Source organism: Pantherophis guttatus, chromosome 5 (assembly GCF_059756535.1).
Source record: "Pantherophis guttatus breed Tessera chromosome 5, ASM5975653v1, whole genome shotgun sequence".
Taxonomy (NCBI): domain Eukaryota; kingdom Metazoa; phylum Chordata; class Lepidosauria; order Squamata; family Colubridae; genus Pantherophis; species Pantherophis guttatus.
The window spans coordinates 117,185,822-117,203,558 of NC_142067.1; the positions used below are offsets into that span (position 1 = coordinate 117,185,822).

The window sequence follows — 17,737 nt, forward strand, 5'->3', positions numbered from 1 at the left end:
AAATGAGAAATATTTACTTAAAAAGACTTGAAAAATTAATCAATGGTTTGCTTTTCTCAGTCATGTCGTACTTTTATGCCCTTTGAATATTTTCACCATTTAGATGACTGATCTCTCATAAACATCTAAATATTTTTTTCACCGTTTACTCATCAAAATAGGGGCAGTGTGGTGGCTCAGTGGTTAAGAGACTTTTTCTAGCCGGCAGCCCCCTTTCGAGACCCGGGTTCCGTGAGATAGGGTGAGCTCCCGTCCTCGCCCTAGCTCCTGCCGACCTAACAGTTCAAAAGCATGTAAATGCGAATAGATAAATAGGTACCACTTCAGTGGGAAAGCAACAGCACTCTGTGATGTCATGATGGCCACATGATCAGAGAAATGTCTTTGGACAGTGCTGGTCCAATGGTCTTGAAATGGAGATGAGCACTGCTCTCTATAGTCAGCCACAACTACAGCAGTGGTAGGTTTCTACCGGTTCACCCCAGTTCCGGCGAACCAGTAGTGGTGGCGGCGGGAGACTCCGCCCATCCGCCTGGACGTCATCACGGATGCTCCGACCCGGTAGTGAAGGTAAGTGGAACCCACTACTGAACTACAGGAGTAAAATTCGCAGGGACTCCTTTACCTTACTTATCAAAAATGGAAACAGGAAAGATGTCCCGGCATATTGTTTTTCCATGTCAGCTGAAAGTCATGTGAGCCGAATGAAATCATAAAGCAGCTTTTGAAAGAGAAATTTGGCTACATTTGATTGCAATGACAGTGAAATCGCTTTGTCAGTGAAAAATACCTTTTGGTTCATAAAGAGGAAAGAACTTAATGCATCCGGCCAACCCATCAATGCTGCATAGATGGAATTCATAGGTGTTGTGACTCTGACCCCCGAGCCCGTCTTATCGGAGGGAGAAGGCTCTGAAAGTGAAGGAGAGGAGTTGGCCAGGCCTCCCTCTCCAGGACCCTCCTCTCTGGCAATGCCTCAGGTGTCTCCCGAAGGAGAAGAGATTGGCCAGGAGCCAGGTATCGCCGAGCAGTCGCAGTCGGACAATGACGGAGATAAGTCTTGGCTGGATCCATGCCAGTGTCAGAGAGACAAGTGCACGCAGCAGAAAAGGAGGCGTGCCAGAGATTAAGCTGAGTCACTGGATCACACCCCACAGGGGATAAAATGGGAGCGTTTTTGCCCTCCCCAGCTCCCAGGAGCACTCTGCAGGCTTCCCAAACCATCTGCACGCCCCGGTTTTGGCCTCCCAACCCCCCCGTGTGTCACGTTTTTGCCATTCCCAGCCCCCAGGAGTACTCTGCAGGCCTCCCAAACCCTCTGTGCACCCTGTTTTTGGCCTTCCAAAACCTCCAAGGGCCCACACAAATGGGATGCACAGAGAGTTTGGAAGGCCTGCAGAGTGCTCCTGGGGGCCGGGGAGGACAAAAAGTTTTTTTTCTTGTTTACCTCTTCGAAATCTTGTGCGTCTTCTAGTCCGGTGCGTCTTATAGTCCGAAAAATACAGTAATCTTTGAATTTTCTCAAGGTGTAACAATATACCCTTCTTCTTTGCCTTTGGTGGGCAAAAGTACTTCTTCACAGTTGCCCAAAAATCATTTTGGTCGGAAAGCTCACATGCTCTTAGTTAAGCACAAGGTGATCTTCAAGTTTTACAAACCTAGTGAAAAGAGGCCCATTTGGAAACTTCAGCGTCATAACCTATGACGTTTCTAGTTATTTTTATACAAGAAAGCCACACATCTGAAGGTTTATCAGTATAAACGACAGCGGTGTGGATTGCTCATTATCTGGTCACGGTGGCCATAACTGATGTGTTTGCTTAAGGGGGGGGGGGACTCTTCAAAACAAGGCTTGACTATTTGTTATATCAGAGAGAAGCTGCACTCACACAATTCACTAAGCCAAAACATGGCTTGTTCTTGTCTTTTTGTTACATGAACCAATATGGTCTTATTTTTAGATGTGAACCAGGCCACTCTTTGCAGCCTGGTTCATCTTCAGCCAACTAATAAAGGGCATTTCATTTCTCAGTATTTGGCTTTTATTTTGAATGTTCTAGACCAGGTTTGTCAAATTGATTTCCTTGAGGGCCGCCATCAGGGTTGTGTTTGACCTCGGGTGGCCGGGGTGGGCATGGCCCTGGTGGGTGTGGCCAGCTGGACATCACACATGGGTGTGGGGGATGGGGTGGTCTGAGCACTCTGCCAGTGAAAACTGGGCCCCGAGTTTCATTTCTGGCTGTGACGGCCTCCTGCAACCATCTGCCAGCAAAAACAGAACTCGGGAGGGCCATGCGTGGCCCTCGCGAACTCTGTTTCTGACTGCGACGGCTTCCTGCAACCTTCTGCCAGTGAAAATAGAGCTTGGGAGAGTTGCTCCTGAGCTCCGTTTTCACTGGCAGATGTACAATGGGCTGCTCCTTCGCTGTTTCCAGGGCGGCCCCGCAGGACAGATCTAAGCAACCCGCGAGCCGGATCCGGATTGACACCCCTGTTCTAGACAGATGCAGAAGTTTGTCAAACTTCTTACCTAACTCCCGTTAAGTTTATTTTCGATGTCCTTTTTAAATCTAGAATTTAAAGTTTCGCGATCTTGATTTCATTTCTGCCATGTCTAATTAAGAAGGAATGCGTGACCCACGCAGTTGGGAATCTTAGCTTGGAAATGCCTTAGCCAAAGAACCGCTCAAGTTACTCAACTTCTTTCTGCACAATTTTTTTCCCCTCCAAGACGTAACAAAGGCGTTCAGCCATTTTGTCTAAGTGCAGCATCAGCAACTTTATTTACAAATACAAAAGAAAACAGAAGGAAAAAAAAATTCTTCAGTTATATTAACCTGTTTATGAGGTGCACGGAGAGTTACATTTTTCAAACACGGGACGATAAAGAATCTTTCACAATTTCCCCAACTGGATTTCACCGTTAAAGCACAAAGGGATATTGAATAAAGTGAAGTGGACAGTTTTGAAAGGGCAATATTACTTAAGCGTAGCTTAACTTGAGATAAAGACTGCAACCACCTCTGCGTGTCTTCAAATGTAATTCTCACAAAAGTTCTGCACAGCTCTCTAGAATGTGATGACTTTCTCATAAATACTTCAGAATAGGGTTGTTGGTGTTTTTTTTTTTTAACGAAGGATGCAGTGCATCTTCTAAATGATCTAGACAGGCAAACTTCTGGTCCTACAAAACACACCCCACTCCGAATATTTATAGATTTGAAGCAGCTATTTCCTTCTCTGTCTGTTGCAGAGGCTTCCTCTTCGTAGGTTCGGATTACATGTTGGTTGTGTGTCCAGCTATTGACATCAGAAAGGAAAAAGAGACAAATTGCTCAGCGCGGAGGAAATTCAGTTTTAAAAGGCTTAAAATAACATTATTTTTTAAAAAATAAAAGGTTCGTTTACAAAATAAAACGATTAAAATTTGGAATCATGTTTCCCCACATACTGTACACTCTACGACTTAGTCCTCGCTTAACACAAAGCAGGCTATTTTTAATTTTTGTTTTGTGGTGCATCAAATGAAATGTAAACAACTAAAAGAGGCATGTTATTTCTTTTCTCCTTCAATTAGAGGTACTTTAAAGGCCATTTCCTCCAATTCCCTAGTTGGTACACAATAGGCTCTTGGATAGAAGGTGCAATGCCTTTGAAGCAGGGGTGCTATTCAGCAGGTTCTGGAGAACCGGTAGCGGATATTTTGAGTAGTTCGGAGAACCGGCAAATACCACCTCTGGCTGGCCCCAGAGTGGGGTGGGAATGGAGATTTTGCAACATCCTTCCCCCAGGAGTGGGGTGGGAATGGAGATTTTGCAGTATCCTTCCCTTGCCACGCCCACCAAACCACACCACGCCCACCAAGCCATGCCCACAGAACCAGTAGTAAAAAAATTTGAGTTCCACCACTGCTTTGAAATCATGAAAATTTCACATCAACTTATTCGGCTTTCTGCTCCATACCATTATTTTATTGCACCGTTTACACTACACTCCTTTCCAATTTATAATAGACTTATATACTGCTTTATAATTTTTTACAGCACACCGAGCAGTTTACAAATGTGACCACATCGGTCTTTCATCCAAAGAAGAGAATATATCTAACCTTGTTTCTATTCTGAAATTGCTTCCGAATGTTGTGCTTGCAATGAAAAAAAAAATGAAACTTTTTGCTTTTGTTAACTAAATAGGCTTATTGTTTGTACATATTGTTGTGTAAAAGCAAAAAAGTTGTGGTCGTAATGTTGTTATCTTGTACTGTGCTAAAGAAAGTTGGCAGTTGGTGCCTTTTTCTTTCCTTTTCTCCCTTTACACTATATTTCTTTTCTTTTCCCTCCCCCTCTTCTTAGTTTTCCACTACTTTTTTTTAAATTTGATTTATATGCCGCCCTTCTCCGGAGACTCAGACTTACAATGCGTTAAGCAATAGCCTTCATCCTTTTGTATATTTATACAAAGTCAGCTTATTGCCCCCACAAACTGGGTCCTCAATTTACCTACCATAGAAAGGATGGAAGGCTGAGTCAACCTTGAGCCTTGGCGAGATTCGAACCTGCAGTAATTGCAGGCATCTGGTCTTAATAACCAGCTTAATAACAGGGTGCCTTAGACCACTGTACTACCAAGGCTCTTTTTGTATTTTATATTTTGAAAAACCAATTAAAAAAAAACATACAGTAAACAAACATCAGCACATCGGCCCCAACAATCTCAGTCCTCATTTTACCAACCTCAGAAGGATGGAAGGTTGAGTCAACCATGAGCCGGTCAGAATCGAACTGGCAATATGAGCAGAGTTAGGCTGCAATACTGCATTCTGACCACTGCACCACCACAGCTCTTAATGGGAAAATAATCCCTTAGTTCGTAGCAGAGCAGCTTGTCCAACTTTGATAGCTAACTGCCTAACCAAGCAAAGCATCTGATTTCTGGAAAAAAAAAAAAAACCTAAAAAACTTTTCAGCATCAGGGAGCTTGTAATTGTGACTGGTTAGAGAAGGAGCATCTTACTTTTATATCTGAGATAGCAGCTGTTGCAGAAGAGTTCGCTGTTCCGGATACGGACTTCTGCTCCAGCCTGTGATCCTCCGAGGTCCCCCTCGCAAGCAACACACTGTGCAGAGAAATCAGACAATTAGACCCAGTCACAGTGAGGATCGGAAAGCGAGTTGTCAAGCCAGGGATTTTGAGAGCAAGAGGAACAGGGCGGGTGAATATCCTCCTCCTAGGCGAAGGAATCGTGGAGCGGGAGAAATAAACCAGACTTAAAAGCTACACAGAAATGGAGATCCGCAGAGAGAGTCACGTCTTGCTTTTTGAAACAGAATTGAATGTATGGCACATGGAGAAAGCAACGGTTTTGGCACCAAGCTGTTTCTTTGGAAGACTCCCGTGCAGATTCTTTGCGTTTCAGTCCAGCTAGTTTTCCTAAATGAGTTCCCGCTGCCCTTCGCTTCATCGTAAATGTGCCTATTTCAAATGCATCGGGGTGAGATGACTCACCTCACCGTGACTAAATGCAGTGATGGGATTCAAGTAATTTAAGTTCAAGTAATTTAACAACCGGTTCTCTGCCCTAATGATTTCTTCCAACAACCAGTTTGCCAAACTGCTCAGAAAGTTAACAACCGGTTCTCCCGAAGTGGTGCGAACCGGCTGAATCCCACCACTGACTAAATGTCTCCGGCAATTGGGTTGACCTGAACTCAATGCGGCTCATTGGCTAAAAAAAATAGTACTCTATGTAACTAAAATAGGACTGCATTTAATAGTCTGGTCTAGTCTAAAAAAAAGCCTAGTCTGACTAGTCTAAAGAAAAGAAGAATTAGGGATGACGTGATAGCAGTGATCCAGGTATTTGAGGAGCTGCCATAAACAAGAGGGGGTCAAATTATTCTCCACAAAGCAACAGAGGATGGGACAAGATGGATGGAAACTAATCAAGGAGAGAAGCAACCTGGAATTAAGGAGAAACTTCCTAACAGTGAGGACAATTAACCAGTGGAACAGCTTGCCTACAGAAATGGTGGGCGCTCCATCACTGGAGGCTTTTAAGAAGAGTCTAGACCCGTGATGGCGGACCCATGGCACACGTGCCAAAGGTGGCACACGGAGCCATATCGGTGGGCACGTGAGCGTTGCCCTAGCTCAGCTCCGGTGGGACTGGAAGTCGGGAAACTGGCTGTTTCTGGCCTCCAGAGGGGTGGGGAAGGCTGTTTTCGCCCTTCCCCAGGCCCCTAGAAAGGCTCTGGAGCCTGGGGAGGGCAAAAAAAATGGGCCTACCGGGCCCACCATGCTATCGTGTGCCAAAAGTGGGGAGAGTGCGGGGGGGGGGTCATGCATGCATGCATGGGGGGTGGGGCACATTGAATTATGGGTGTGGGCACGGGCACGCACGACTTCCTCTGCGCTCCCCCCACTTTTGGCAGACGATGGCAGAAAGGTTAGCCATCACTGGTCTAGACACTCACTTATCTGAAACGGTATAGATTCTCTTGCTTGAGCAGAGGGATGAACTAGATGACCTCCAAGGTCCCAGCTCTATTCTATTCCTTTTTATATTATTCCTATTCCTATTCCTATTCCTATTCCTATTTTATTCCATTCCATTCCATTCCTATTGCTACTGCTACTGCTACTGCTATTGCTATTCTAATATACAGGTAGTCCTCTTATGAACATAACTGAGCCATAATGAAGCAGACATGATGGTCATAAAGCAAACATCCAAGCTGCAATGGGTGGGGTTTTGTTTTGTTTTTTGGCCATTAAGCAGGAGTAAATGTATTTGATTGGCCAAAAATGTAAGATCACAGTCCCGTGATGGTAGGTAAGCTGCAAACAGCCCAGAGTGCAAGGCTGATAAGTGAATGCACAGAATGTGATCACATGATCACCAAAACGTTGAATGTGGTTTCCTAAGCGGCCCTGGGAGATCCATCGTCACTTCAGTCACCGAGCAACCCGTCATAAGAGAAGGACTACCTGCATATATTGAATGGCTTTCAAACGTCTTGCAAAGACCTTTCGGGATAGCTTGCAATGCATAGTAGCAATTCAGTGTTCTGGGTATGCATTTATATCTAAGCGCAGAGGAAGATCTGTGCAAGAGTTGGTTGCTTTTATGCAGCGGCAGCGGTGTCCTTTTCCTGCTGTGATGGCACGCACCCGTGAACAATGTGGGCAAGGAAGTGGATATGGAAGGAAGCCTGAGACACAAGCGGGAAAGCCCTTATTGCCTGTTCTGCTTTATCTTAATGTGTTCTCCATCGGAGAAGCTTCACTCTCATTTGTCCAAAAATAAAAGCGCTAAACCCTCACTGTATTTCAATACATTAGAGAGGGTCCAGAGATATTTTACTAGAAGAGTCCTCAAATATTCTGCTCGAAATAAAATTCCCTATACCACCGGGCTTGAAATTTTAGGTCTGGATAGCCTTGAACTACGCCGTCTACGTTCCGACCTATACTTAGTTCATACGATTATTTACCAAAACGTTCTACCTGTAAATGAGTACTTTAATTTCAACCGTAATAACAAAAGGACTATCAAGAGATTCAAACTCAATGTAATTCGCTCTAATCTTGATTGTAGGGAATATGACTTCTGCAATAGAGTAGTAAATGTCTGGAACACTCTACCTGATCCTGTTGTTAGTCTCTCTAACCTCCATATCTTTTTACCTTAAACTGTCTACCGTGGACCTTTCATGTTTCTTAAGAGGTCCCTAAGGGGGCGTGCATAAGTGCACCAGCGTGCCTTCCCTCCCTGTCCTACTGTCCCCATTTATATGTACTCATTTTATGTGTTTATGGCTATGTTTTGCTTATTTATTTCCTTTTATTTGTGCCAAATGTTTTTCACGTGTCCATGTCTATGGCTATACTGTTACTCGTTTCCTTGTACTTGTTGATAAATAAATAAATAAATAAATAAATAAATAAATAAATAAATAAATAAATAAATAAATAAATAAATAAATAAATAAATAAATGTTTTGTAGCACGTCAAAGAGTCCAGCAACAGTTGAACATGGAAGATTTCCCATTAGCAGATGGATTTTGTTGTGTTGGGTCTTGCACATTACACATAAGGGAGATAGCACAGCTAGGACGGGGGTATCGGCTTCCACGCAAACGGGCAGGACCTGCCCCTGCCTCTCACCGGTTCCCCCTCTCACCTTAAAACAATGTAAGTGATAGCAAAGGCCAAGAGATTCGATGATCATGGCTGCTCCTTTGCCCAGAGTGTTTCTGCAGCTGGAACATATTCGCTTTCCACTCACCGACCTAAATATAGAACAAGAATGTAGTTGAGAAGCAGATGGCAGAATACCAGCAACTGAACAAGGAAAAGGCGGGGCCCCAGAAGGAACAGTGAATCAAAACCCCAGGACTGCCAAGGAGAAAAGCAGAAATGTTCTTCTTTGAGATAGAAATGAATCACCAAAAAGAGTTACTTCTCCAAACTTTAAATGAAATACCGCTATTACGCAACTCAAGAGTTAACCTAAATCATTTAACCAATCTATGCATAGCTAAATGTAGGAAACAGCCCATAAGTTTGATCTTGTTCCTTTTAGGTGGAAGATAGTTTTCAAACTGTAGCATCTGCTTCTTATTTAGGCAACATGATGCCCAACAGAAATGCCTTTGAAGTTAGGCGGTATAAAAGGTAGCGGATGGGACTCAAGACCCAGCCTGCCTCTCGCCAGTTGCCAAATCTGGTAACACAGAAATGCTTCTGGGATGGGGGAATCTTCCCTCCTCCTTTTAGGCTATCAGGGAGCTTTTGTCTCTCTTTCCTGGAGAATGAGAAGCCCAGGCATCGCGGGTTCAAAAAAGGCCAACAAAGTATGTAAAACAACAACAGCCACGAAAGGAATAATCAAGTAACTTTGAGCACACTCGTAAGTTCTTATTTAGAGAAAATGATATAATCGAATTGTTGGAATTCATTGTTGGAATGTATTTCTATACAACAACTAGAGTTAGTATTCAGCCAGTAGGTGGCAGTGTTTATAGGTTTGGATGTATGGTATATACTCTATGCTCTTTTGTTCTAAGTAGAGTTTCCTGGTCAGAGTTAAAACAGTTAAGCAGTAAAGCACATGGTGACTGTACTCTTCGTTTGATCCATGGTGTTTTTTTTACACAGAATTTCTAACACAAATGATTAAAAACAAAAGGGTTCAGCAACTTTGAAAAAAGGAACAAGAAAACAGATGCAAAGGTGTTCTGTTGGCACTCACTATATGTTTTCAATCACCGTAATTGCTGAAAAAATGTTACTTATTCTCCTGTTAACAGAAGCAGAGTGACTAAAGCAGAGAAAAACACACAATTGTTTCAAATGAAGGCATGGTATTTATAAATCTCCCTAAAAGCAATGAATCAACCATCTCTAGTAGTATTACACGCCAGAATCACAGTAATTTCAGAGCAGTGGATGGTGTCTCAAGACGACGGATTATCTACTTTAGAGGAAGACATACAGATAGTCCTTGACTTACAACCATTCATTTAGTGACTGTTTGAAGTTACAACAGCACTGAAAAAAAGTGACTTATGATCATTTTTCACACTTATAACCATTGAAGTACCTCTTTGGTTACTTGATCAAAATCTGGACATTTGGCAACTGACTCATATTTATGATAGTTGCAGTGACTCATGGTCCTGTGATCAATTTTTGGAACCTTCTGACAAGCAAAGTCAATGGGGATGCCAAATTCACTTAATAGCCATGCCACTGTAGTGACTCACTTAACAACTGAAAAGGTTATAAAATAGGGCAAAACTCACTTAACTCTCACGCTTAGCAACAGGAATTTTGGACTTGATTGTGGTTGTTAAGACAAGGACTATCTGTATATTTTCTTTGTAGTATAATATACCCATTAATACTGTCAGGAACTCACAGATGATCTCGAGGGTTGCCAGGTTGTTTCTCCCACCCCACCCCACCCCACCCCCAAAAAGACGAGGGAGAAATAAAAAGAATTCAGTAGATTCTTCTTATACCTGTTGCGCTGTTGCGTCCCAGACTGAGAAGAGGTTGGCGATGGAGCTTGAGGAACAGAAGGCGTTGGGGGGATGTGGGGCAAGGAAGATGTTTTAATAGATGGAGAGGGAGCGGAGGGAAGACTGGAAGATGGGGTGCGCATGTAGGCCCGATTGGAGGTGGACACCACTGGAGGAATATGCTGGCCAAACTCTTGGCTGCTTGACAGAGATGTAGAAGATGCAGACTGGTTCATCCAGGAATGAGGTCTCCAGGAGTTTGTTCTTGAAGAGTCAAGGTTATCTAAGCTCTCACCTCTGGAAGAAAAAAATTATAGTGGCTGTAGCTGATCATTCTACACAAAAGATACTACTATAACTGGAGAATAATTTTGGTGAGGTCTATGAGATTCTCAGTCATCCAGGTCATGGTTGTCCCAAAGGACAGAGACAAACCTCCAAGTGGCCTCAACAACTCTCTAAAAAGAATGCAAATGACCAGCTCCTTCTGTCCTGGCCACTTTTTACAGAGGCACGACTGAGCGCTTTTTAACAAACTGCATCACTGTTTGGTTTGGTGCAGCAGGGCCTCAAATAGAAAGTCCATACAGAGAGTGGCGAGGACAATGGAGAAGATTATAGGAAGCTCGCTTCCCATTACTCAGGTTACTGCTTATAAGAGCTATGTGCTTAGAGCTCAAAGCATTGTTAAGAGACTCCCACACTCATATACTTTACAGTCTGTTTCTGTTGCTCCTCTCTGGGAGGAAGTTTCGAAGTATTTTTAGCAGGACTAGCAGATTCTGTAACAGCTTTGTTCCCTATGCTATCCATCTGGTAAACTCACAAGATTTGTTTTTTTCGCCATGTACATGTATACATCTGAACTAGACTCTGTTGTTTCTCTGTGTCATATAATATGTGTGGGTATGTAGGTATATGCATAATTATTTATGTATTTATATTTTTGTCATGTTTATGTAGTGTATATCAGAGGTGGTGACCCTTTGAGAGCTGTATGCCACAAAATTTCATTTTAATGTATGCCGATTAGTGTACAATAAAATTATTCTAAATCTAAGCCAGGGGTGTCAAACCAGTGGCCCACTGGCCAGATGTGTCACATGCAGGCAACGTCCACCCCAGCTCTGCGAAGGGGAAAAACATTGCGAAACATCATGTGACGACAACGTGACGCGGCAAGTTTCACACCCATGGTCTAAGCTGTCTGCAAGGAATATAAATTCTTCTGTTCCCCACCATCCAGTCAGAACTGAAGAAGCTTCTTGGATGAGAAGCGAAATGTCTTCAAGGAAAAAACAATAACAAGAAAGTCCAGTTGTCTTTTGGGGGGGAAAAAAGAAGAGAAAAACACCTTTGACCTGGATGACTGAGAATCTCCAGAGACAGATTTCCTTCTTCTATGGGTCAGAAAGGGAGATCAGTGTTGTGGCCCCGCCCTCTGAGCCTGTCCCATCGGAGGAAGAAAGCTCCGAGCATGAGGAAGAGGAGTCAGCCAGGCCTCCCTCTCCAGGCCCCTCCCCTCTGGCATTGTCTCAAGTGCCGGCCGAGGGAGAGGAGACAGCTGATTCGAATCAGAGTGATGAAGAAACATCATTCCTGGACGCACGCCTCCGAAGGCATGATAAACGTTTGCAGCAGCTTAGGAGGCGTGCTAGGGATTAGAACTGAGTCACTGGACCACACCCCAGAGACTATATAATAGAGGGTGGTGGTCCTTGTGACGAACAAAGCAAACCTTAGATAGTCACTAAAGCCTCGTCCGGAACTGCTGAGAGAAAGATTTAAAGTGTCGGACATTTGGACTCTTGAGTATTTATCTTTCTGTTTTACTTTGAAAATAAAGGCATTTGGCAGACGGTGTGTCTATCACTGCCAAGTGGAAGATAAGACCTGGGTGCGTTCCAAAGTGTTTCCTTAACCCTTGACTGGCTGTGTTTGTGTGTGTGTGGGTACGGGGACAGATCAATCAGATTTGGGGAGGCTCAGTCACGGTAGGGCTATTTATTTATTTATTTACAAATATTTATATGCCGCCCTTCTCCCAAAGGACTCAGGGCGGCGAACACAAGTTAAAAAACATACAATAATAAAAGAAAATCCTAATTAAAAACCAATTAAAACAGGGACAAATAAATGATAAAACCCAAGAATCAGAATCAGCCTGTTTGTTGAAACAGCCAAGTCTTTAGGCCTCGATGGAAGGAGAGGAGATCAGGGGCCGTCTGGAGCTCGGTGGGTAACTCATTCCAGAGGGCAGGAGCGCCCACAGAGAACGCTCTACCCCTGGACGTTGCCAGCCGACATTGTCCTATTCCTGGCGGGGGTCTCTATTACCTTCTCATTCTATTGCCGGTCAGACTGAAGGGCTCTTTGTGAACGCTGGCGTTGCGTTGCCGGATCCAGCTGCTGTCCGTGTGCAGAGAGGTCCTTTTCTTCATTTCCTGAAGAATCTGCTGCCTTTCCAGCTCAGCGGCTGACAATCCCTGTTCCTTCTGAGATCTTTTTAGCGAGTTGGTGGTATTCCAAGATTGCTCAGAAAACTTCTTCTTCAGCCCTAATTTGAATATTTTTTTTTTTTGGTTCAGAAGATGAAAATACAAAATCCAAAAGAAAAAAGGTTTAACGTTGGCAAAGGAAAAGCAAGACAATAACCTTAACAAAACGTGAATTAAAAAAAAAATAAGACAAAACCACATATTATGCCCCCAGTTGAACACTGACAAATCTAGCGCAACAATAATAGCTTCTCCCTTTGCAAAGCTGGTTCAAAATGTATATCTATCTATACCCGTGATGGCGAACCTATGGCACACGTGTGGCACAGGTGGCATGTGGAGCTGTATCTGTGGGCACGCGAGCGTTGCCCTAGCTCAGCTCCAGCATGCATGTGCGCACCAGCCACCTGATTTTCGGCCTTTCCGGGCCCACAGGAAGTCAGGAAACGGGCTATTTCCAGGCTCCGGAGGGCCTCCGGGGGCGTGGGAAGGCAGTTTTTGCCCTTTCCAGGCTCCTAGAAAGCCTCTGGAGCCTGGGGAGGGCGAAAAACGGGCCTACCGGGCCCTCCATGCCATTGCGTGCCAAAAGCGGGGGGAACACGGGAGAGGGGTCTCACACACACATGTGCAGGGGAGTGGGGCACATTGAATTATGGGTATGGGCACTCATGGGCGCAAATCCCCCACGCTCCTCCCACTTTTGGCACGTGATGGCAAAAAGGTTAGCCATCACTGATCTATACTATACTGTCTATCTAATCTATCTGCAACCCAACTGACTTGTCATACATTTACATATGAAAGGAAAAAAAATAGGTTATATAATAGCGAAGTTAAAGTTCAAAGCACTCTGTTAACAGTCGGTTATTGTGGTTTACTCATAGAAAGTCTACACGGTTTCTTATTTACTAAAAAAATCAATCCAATCATTATCTATATATAAGGAGCCTGAGTGGCGTAGGAGGCTAATGCCTCCTGCTAAGGCAGCATTTAACACTCAGCTGTCTGCAATTACTGCGAGTTCAATTCTCAACAGGCTCAAGGTTGACTCAGCCTTCCATCCTTTCTAAGGTGGGTAAAATGAGGACCCGGTTTGTGGGGGCAAGAAGCTGACTTTGTATAAAATATACAAAAGTATGAAGGCTATTGCTTAACACATTATGAGCCACCCTGAGTCTCCGGAGAAGGGCGGCATATAAAAATAAATTAAAAAAATAAATAAATCTCTGATCTGTCCAGCATCTAATATCTTCGTTTTGGTTCTTAATAATTTGGTATTAAGAACCAAACAAGACCTAATCTGAAAGAAAGGATATATACTCTGATGCTGAAACGAGTCAAAGGCAGAGAAAATCCTAACCTTCGTTTATAGTCATGGATCCATGAAGTTATATCTTACAGGTAGTCCTCCACGTAGGACCACAATTGAGCCCAACATTTATGATGTTAAGTGGGTCATTTGTTAAGTGAGTTTTGCCCCATTTTACGATCTTTCTTGCCCCAGTTGTTAAGTGAATCACTGCAGATGTTTAAGTTAGTGAGCCACAGTGGCACGGTGGTTAGAGTGCAGTACTGCAGGCTACTTCTGCTGACTGCCGGCTGCATGCAATTTGGCAGTTCAAATCTCACCAGGCTCAAGGTTGACTCAGCCTTCCATCCTTCCAAGGTGGGTAAAATGAGGACCCACGTTGTTGGGGACAATAGGCTGACTCTGTAAAACTGCTTAGAGAGGGCTGTAAAGCACTGTGAGGCGGTATATAAGTCTGTGCTATTGCTATTAGTAACATGGTTGTTAAGTGAATCTGGCTTCCGCACTGAATTTACTTGTCAAAAGGTCTCAAAAGACCCTAGGATATTGCAACCATTATAAATATGAACCAATTGCCAAGCACCCGAATTTTGATCACATGATCATGGGGATGCTGCAACGGTTGTAAGTGTGGAAAATGCTCGTAAATCACTTTTTTCAGTGTCGTCGTAGCTTTGAATGGTCACTAAATGAACTGGGTAAGTCAAAGACATTTACAGGTTCCCCCTTCTTGGCCTGGCTTTCTGCCTGTTTTTTTCCCCCTTTCCAAGAAAGCACTTACCACTGGGCTGAGGATTGTCTAAATCAGTAGTTGATCTGGATTTATTTCTGGGGAAAAAAAATGGAGAAATTATATTATAGAGATTCTTCACAGGATATCACCTGAAACATACGTTACCCAAAGGGTGCTGAAAAACTTTGGTGATTCAGGGATTATTTCTAAGGGTACCGATGAAGCCCCAGAAAAATGGGAAGTAATAACTTCACAGCAGAAACTATGATATGACAAGATATCACTTTAGTATTACTCAAGAGTTCCCAAGAATAAAATTAGCATGTGGTTTTGCCTGATCCAAGAATCTCAAGATTTTGGTCTGGGCCTTTTAGTTATAGGCTGCCAACTGTTTCTTCCAATCTGTTGCAGATGTTGAATATATATATATATATATATATTTTCCAGGAGGAAAATTCATCCTAAGGCACGAAACCAGAATGGCATTTTCTCTGCCGAACGTGCAGGGCTGGATTTTATTAAACGGTATCTCTGCATCTTTAGTGTCTGCAAACGAAGCACGCAAATCTAAGCCGCACCCCACACTAATGCAGTAGATGCAGTGGTGAAATCCAATTTTTTTTACTAACGGTTCTGTGGGAGTGGCTTGGTGGGTGTGGTGTGGCTCGGTGGGCAGGGCAGGGGAAGGATATTGCAAAATCTCCATTTCTACCCTACTCCAGGGGAAGGATACTGCAAAATCCCCATTCCCTCCCCACTCCTGGGGGAAGGATACTGCAAAATCTCCATTCCCACCCCACTCCGGGGCCAGCCAGAGATGGTATTTGCCGGTTCTCCGAACTACTCAAAATTTCTGCTACCGGTTCTCCGAACTGCTCAAAATTTCCGCTATTGGTTCTCCAGAACTTGTCAGAACCTGCTGGATTTCACCCCTGATCAACAGACTGAGCTACGTCCAACTCCCACTTCAACAGCATGGCCAACAAGGGACTCTGTTTAAGCCCAGCATCCGCCCATTTTAGAGGGTAGGCAAAGGGGCAATTCTACTCCACCCAGTGTCTCCGGTCTCTCTTGCTGAACCTTCATCTTCTTTTGGAAAAGTCAACAAGTTCTATCTTTCTGGAAAAATGGAATAAGTTTTTCCACCCAGCCCAATTTCCAGGGATGATAAAGGTTTTCTTATCAGAACCTGCTGGATTTCACCCCTGAGTAGATGTCAGCACTGAAGTGGCTACAGAGATCCTTGGTGGGTTTATTCCAGATTTCTCATCACCATCCAGTGATGAGAGGGGTTCAGCCACACTTGGTGGCAGGAGGTCCCAGCCTAAAGAGCTGAACCTTGAGACCGATGGCCCAGAGAGATTAAAACAGAAGGAACCATTCCAGCAGCTTTCAAACATGGGGGACACCATATCTGTAATACTGATGCCCATGCTAGATAACACTGACATAAGTTCAAAAAGGTTGGACAGCACTTGGTTGGCCTGGTTTGTGCCTGTCCTGTACCAAACCATGAATCCAGCATGTAGGGACATATTTAGGAAATGGTGTAACTAAAAAAGAAAGAAATCACTCAAAAGTGATCCACTTTCCAAAAGGGTAAGACCAGGAAGCACCATTTCCTTTTAAAAATTTCTAACAGTACCATTAGTAAAATCTCACTAATTTTTACCTGTCGACATTGAAGTGCTTTCCTTGCTCATTGGAGAGTCTTGGTGATTCATAATGTCTGAAATAAAGAGACCATAAACAAGAGTTAGCTAGGGTAAAGTCCAAGAGCTTCTATTCATCCCTCCATCCATCCATCATCTTCTATGGCTGCCCATCTCCAACCAATAAATGGGTTGTGAACAATTATAAAATCATAACCATAGGTAACCAGGAAATGGGGCCCTTCACACACTAGAGTAGTGATGACTAACCTTTTTGCCGTTGCGTGCCAAAAGCGGGGGAGCGCAGGGTAGGGGGTGTGGATGCATGTGCCCATGCCCATAATTCAATTCCCCCCGCCCCCCTGCACATGCGCAACCCCCCGCTTCCCACGCTTTTGGCATGCGACGGCAAAAAGGTTACCGGAGTGCCCGGTAGGCCTGTTTCTCGCCCTCCCCAGGCTCCAGAGGCTTTCTTGGAGCCTGGGGAGGGTGAAAACGGCCTTCCCCACCCCTCTGGAGAGCTTCCGGAGGCTGGAAACGGCCCGTTTCCCGACTTCCGGTGGGCCCGGAAGGCCTGAAAAACAGGTGGCTGGCACGCGCATAAGCACTGGAGCTGAGCTAAGGCAACGCTTGTGTGCCCACAGATATGGCTCCATGTGCCACCTCTGGCACACGTGCCATAGGTTCGCCATCATGGTACTAGAGTCTTCAGGGCCAGGCACATAGGTCTTCAAGGATGTTGGGGCCATTCTAATCTCTGAAGAGAGAATGTTCTAAAGACGGGGGCTATGACAAACAAGGTGCATCTCCTGCCTCCTGCCAGCTGATATTCCTCTGTGCAATCACCAAAGGATAGACATTGCCTAGGCTAGGAGTGGCCCTCATGTTTGATCATCTAGCTAAAAAATGTGCATAGTTCTCTGGATCACAAGTTCCATAATTAGTCTTTGACAAGTATCTGAGTTAGGAATACAGATCTGTACACTGCAATATAGCAAATCGTTGACTTGAATTTCCCATGTCAATTTTTACTATCGGGCCTCTGTCCAACATAGCTGCTAGAGCTTGGCAAGTAGTGTTTTACTGGCAAGCTATCTTTAGTAGTAAGACTGTGACCTGTAGAGATGGTTGAGATGATCTGAGATGTTCACAGAACATGATTGGTGTGAAGGCTTTTGAATGAGATAACAAAGCAGCATCAAAATATACAGGCATCAAAGAACAAAACGCCTCCAAAGCAGCACCAAAGATAGCTATGGATGGAAGCCTGTGAGGAAAAATGGCCCATAGCAACCCATTTCTCATCACACCATGGTTTTAGGGGATTCAATCAACTTCTTAAGGAGTCTGAGGAAGGAACACTTTCTGGATGTGGGCACCCTGACAAGCCCTTTCCTCAGTTTTACTAAGAAGAGAGGGCAGTAAGCAGTGCTGGGTTGCCCCCAGTTCGGACCGGTTCACAAGAACCAGTAGTAAAACCGGCGGGAGGCTCCGCCCACTGACCCAGACGTCATTATAG

The 17,737-nt window shown here is 44.2% G+C and overlaps 1 protein-coding gene across 24 annotated transcripts in view; it reads right to left on the reverse strand.

Moving 5' to 3' along the window:
• Positions 1–2,753: 2,753 nt before the first annotated feature.
• LMO7 (LIM domain 7) overlaps positions 2,754–17,737 on the reverse strand; it is a 169,857-nt gene continuing 154,873 nt past the window's right edge. For all 24 annotated transcript variants that reach the window (XM_087895542.1, XM_087895540.1, XM_087895534.1 and 21 more), the window contains 7 exons: positions 16,239–16,295; positions 14,615–14,661; positions 12,364–12,583; positions 10,027–10,323; positions 8,184–8,292; positions 5,014–5,116; positions 2,754–3,300 (listed from right to left, as the gene is read on the reverse strand). In XM_087895542.1, coding sequence (XP_087751668.1) covers positions 3,278–3,300; positions 5,014–5,116; positions 8,184–8,292; positions 10,027–10,323; positions 12,364–12,583; positions 14,615–14,661; positions 16,239–16,295 — 856 coding nt within the window. In that variant the 3' untranslated portion in view covers positions 2,754–3,277. The remainder of the gene's footprint in view (positions 3,301–5,013; positions 5,117–8,183; positions 8,293–10,026; positions 10,324–12,363; positions 12,584–14,614; positions 14,662–16,238; positions 16,296–17,737) is intronic.